This window comes from Sprattus sprattus (assembly GCF_963457725.1).
Source record: "Sprattus sprattus genome assembly, chromosome: 1".
Taxonomy (NCBI): domain Eukaryota; kingdom Metazoa; phylum Chordata; class Actinopteri; order Clupeiformes; family Clupeidae; genus Sprattus; species Sprattus sprattus.
In genome coordinates this window covers 53,740,577-53,745,080 of record NC_137920.1, presented here as the reverse complement: position 1 = coordinate 53,745,080, position 4,504 = coordinate 53,740,577, and the positions used below count along the sequence as shown (strand labels likewise).

Here is a 4,504-nt window from a genome sequence, read left to right as displayed (position 1 = left end):
GATCTTTATCATTTTATTCATCTGGGTGTTTGAGTGTAAAAATGCAGACTTGCTCCACACAGAAAACACAGTGTACTCAGGACCCCTGTGCCTCTCGATAAGCTCATTTCAAATATACACAAGTGCTAATACCCCCTTATGTCTGCTGTCCCGATCCCCAACCCTGTAGAGACATGAGACACGACCATGAGCAACATCCTCTGATACGTCACACAACATTGAGTGAAAAAACAGGACACACACACACTCACACACACGCGCTAGATGTGCGTTGTTTATAGAATGTTCGGTTTGTTCAGTTTGTTTCAAACATACTTTGGAGTCCATACTCTTGGCAGACCACAAGCATTTCAACACAGTATCTTCAGTTCAATAAAAACATGGTCTGGTCAAACACTAATGTGGAAGATGTTTAAATGCAGTGTGAGTTGGTGTTTACAACATACTCTCTGATAGTCCAGGTTTTCGTCCTTGATTTGGCGTTTTGATATTCAAATTCTAAACAGGTTTTCATCTTCACTTGGCGGTGATATCACTCATATTTGGCTCTGCCTCAGACAAAGTGCTGATGAGGGACCATTTTAAATGTCTCTTCCATGAAGTCCCCTTGCCAGTGATCTCCCTCTCTCCCTCTCTCTGTCTCTAAAGGATTTTGTAAGATATGCTTTGGCATTGTCCTCATAAGTCTTTTCTGATGAAGTGTCATTTGGCTTTATGTTGTCTGTCTGTATCTGAGCCACAGTGTTGGACTGTCCCAACGTTTGACAATGGAGCGATAAAGAAGATCCAACAGCTCAGTCAGTCTGATGGAGCAGTGAGTTTTGCCTGGTTTAGCTCCATGTGTGCTGGACAGAGTGGTTTGCCTAAGAGGCTCCGCGTGTGCTGGAATTTGAGAGCTGTATGTACGTTGCTTGTGGTCTATGGGGGGGTGTGTGCTGAGTTGTCATCGGGGGGTTGCCTTAGAAATGCACACTGCCTGGGCTCTTGCTCTGAATCCTCAGGGCCTGGATGCTGGACAGGATCTTCTTCTGGTGCCCGGCGAGGGTGATCCCCATACGCAGCAGATCCCTGATAGAATCAACCACAGAGACAGAGACACAGAGACAGAGAGAGAGAGAGAGAGATCAGTAATCACGTGGAGCCAGGCCCCCCTCAGGCACGTGTTGTATTTCCTGTGGTGTTTAGGGAATGGGCTGGGAGTGGGAACTCACTCGGTGGTGACGTGGTCCAGCAGCTCCGTGGAGGTGAAGCCGGCCTGGAGGAAGTTCTCCTCGTAGCGCTCCATCTTAATGGCCCGCAGCCACTCCCCCACCGAGCCACAGGACGAGGGGGCCAGCGGGGGGCGCTGGTCCAGCAGGGGGTGAGAGAGCCTGGGTGAAAAGAAGAGAGGGAGAGAGGGAGGGAGTGGGAGAGTTTATTGAATTGGCCTACATAGTCGCTGCAGGGGGTTCTGCACAGTAAACAAGACTTCCTGGTGGGGAAAGGACTCCTTAAAGGCAGAGACTCTACACAGGGCAAGACTGACTGACAGGGAACCGACAGGAGAAATGCCGGGAGAGGGGCGGGGTTATGGAAGTCTTGACTGACATCACAGCATGCAGAGAGGGGGAGAGGGGGTGGAGCAGAGAATGTGATTGACAGTCAGTTGTGTGTGAGGGGGAGTGGTGAAATGCGGGGAGAATTTCTGATTGACAGTTTTGATAGACTGGAATGGACAGTGACAACACACATGGAAGCAGCCATGCTGGGGGGAGCAGACAGGAGATGCATCGAGGCCATCATTCAAAGGCGTCAGTCAGAAACAAACACAGATGTCAGGAGAACAGGGATCCCCCCGTGCCTGACAGCATCTTTACTCACAGGCATCCTTCATGCACAGAGAGACACACTGTGTATCTAAACTGCTGTTTGAGGGCCCCATTATTCACTGATCTGTCATTTCCTCTTGGAACGAGCTTAAATGTGCTCTTGTGATTAGTACTGTGTGTACCGATTTATACGACTGAGAGCTTTATAGCTGGGAACGCTTTGCTTCGCTTACAAATGTCTTTGGATAAAAAGAGTCTCCTTTAAATGAATACATGTAGGTCCTATGTGTAATCTCTCCCATCTTTCCATTAAGTTTATTCTAGATCATTCCACCTTCCATCCAACCCCTTCGCCCCCGCTAAGCCCATCCAGGCTGGCCCACTCACCCTGCTCCCTCCTGGGCCGTGATCTTGAGCGAGGCGGGGTTGCGGATGAGCTTGTCCAGAGCGCTGACGATGGCGGAGAAGCGTGGCCGGGCCGTGCGCTCCTTCTGCCAGCAGTCCAGCATGAGCTGGTGCAGGTGCGTGGGGCAGTCGGGGGGCGGGGGCAGCCTGTAGTCCTGCTCGATGGCATTTATTACCTGAGGGGAAGGAGGGCAGACGCAGAGGCTGTTTTATTTTGCTGTTCGAAGAATAGCTTGGTGAAAATTCAAATATATCCCACTTTTTGCTAGAAAGTGACATTTTTAAAGGCTAAAAGTGTCCTTTTCCGGTGCAGGTATACTTTAAAAATAGTATGTAGTGGGAATGGGTCTATGTCTAAAATGCTGAAATTGTTGTTATGTTGACCTCATGACTGCAGTGAAAACGAGACAGCTAACTAGACAACTAAGCAGAAGAATGCGGATGAACCACTATTAGAAGTAGAGTCAATACTTGTGCTACTTTGATTTGTAGCTGAACTTTTTTAAATCTCCAATGTTAGGACAACAGGATGCATACAAACAATGCATGAGAACCAGCTTTGAGATGCATACTTACATCTTGGTTGCTCATGTCCCAGTACGGCCGCTCTCCGAACGACATCACCTCCCACATGACAATGCCATAGCTCCACACGTCAGAGGCGGAGGTAAACTTACGGAAGGCGATGGCCTCAGGGGCTGTCCAGCGAATAGGTATCTTACCTCCCTGAGGTGACAAGAAAGAACAGGCACATTATAAATGTGTTGCTGTCTTTAGGTAGTGTTAGACTGAATGACCTTACACTTATTTGACTTTGTGCGTCTGCGTCTGCGTCTGCGTGTGTGTGTGTGTGTGTGTGTGTGTGTGTGTGTGTGTGTGTGTGTGTGTGTGTGTGTGTGTGTGTGTGTTCTGTATTTAAAGCTCTCTTACCAGTGAGCTGGTGTAGGTGGGGTCAGACGAGTTCTCCTGCAGGAACCTGGACAGGCCGAAGTCGGACACCTTACACACCAGATTACTGTTGACCAGAATGTTCCGGGCTGCCAGGTCGCGGTGCACGTAGCTCATCTCGGAGAGGTACTTCATCCCTGAGGCGATGCCACGCAGCATACCAACCAGCTGGATGGGCGTGAACTGCCCGTCATTCAACTACGGACACAAAAGTGGGTCAAACAGGGCCGCTCGAGAGTTGCTTTGAAATAAAGACACTTTGAGTACACCATCTGAGCTAGCAGAAAAGTGTGTCTGTGTGCACCTGTGTGCAGATGACCTGGAGAGGTTACACGACTGAGTGAAACTGTGCGGAAGTGTAATACACCCGCAGTCAAGACACACACACTCACCCGCAGGAAGGAGTCCAGGGCTCCGTTCTCCATGAACTCTGTGATGATCATCACGGGGCAGCTGGAGGTGATGATGCCCTCCAGGTGGATGATGTTGGGGTGCTGGAACTGGCCCATGATGCTGGCCTCGGCCAGGAAGTCCCGCCTCTGCTTGTCGGTGTAGCCCCCCTTCAGCGTCTTGATGGCCACGTAGTTCTCCTTCTTCCCCGGGATCTTCAGTCGGCCGCGGCACACCTCACCAAACTCACCTGAACCATGGGAGGAGAGAGAGAGAGACAGGTCACAAACAAATACCTACAACCACACACACACACACAAACACACACACAAAAAACTTCAGAATACTTCAGAATAGAAACAGAACAGAACGAAAACACGCCCACACACACACAAAATACTTCAGAATACTACCAGAATACTTCAGAATAGAAGCAGAAGAGAGCGAAAACACGCCCACACACACACACACACAAACAAAGTACATCATTGGACAGTATTTCATGCTTGCACTTACATTATTTGTCACTAATGAGTGACAAACAGCAGTCGTGAAAGTCTGAAATACTGTTTGGGAAACAAAGCTCATTTAAAACGACGGGTGATAAGAGATGCAGTCAGCCTGGGTGATTTAAAAAACCAGAGGAGCCGTAGGCTAAGCTGACACACATGCATGCACTCACATGTGCACACACACACACACACACACATACCCACACACATACCCACACACACACACACACACAAACACACACACAGCAGACACACAGGCGGCAATGAACGTTACTCAGCAACACACAACCTGAGGGCCAAATTAAAATAACTGAGTGGAAAAAAAGGAGTGAGAGGGAGGGGAAGTGAGAAGGAGAGTTGGAGAGACTGAAGGAGAGCCAAAGGGGGAGAGAAAGAGACCCACCGGCGCCAATGACCTCCTCGATTTTGACAAAGGACACG

General features: G+C 49.3%; 1 protein-coding gene across 1 annotated transcript in view; it reads right to left on the bottom strand.

Moving 5' to 3' along the window:
• Positions 1-329: 329 nt before the first annotated feature.
• The window catches only part of ephb4a (eph receptor B4a), a 32,923-nt gene continuing 28,748 nt past the window's right edge, over positions 330-4,504 (bottom strand). Inside the window, exons 11-17 of the mRNA XM_080860344.1 lie at positions 4,467-4,504; positions 3,554-3,801; positions 3,144-3,359; positions 2,790-2,939; positions 2,196-2,389; positions 1,212-1,370; positions 330-1,068 (exon numbers count right to left, since the gene is read on the bottom strand). The exon at positions 4,467-4,504 is cut by the window's right edge and continues 76 nt beyond it. Of these exons, the coding sequence (XP_080716470.1) occupies positions 960-1,068; positions 1,212-1,370; positions 2,196-2,389; positions 2,790-2,939; positions 3,144-3,359; positions 3,554-3,801; positions 4,467-4,504 (1,114 nt within the window). The 3' untranslated portion in view covers positions 330-959. The remainder of the gene's footprint in view (positions 1,069-1,211; positions 1,371-2,195; positions 2,390-2,789; positions 2,940-3,143; positions 3,360-3,553; positions 3,802-4,466) is intronic.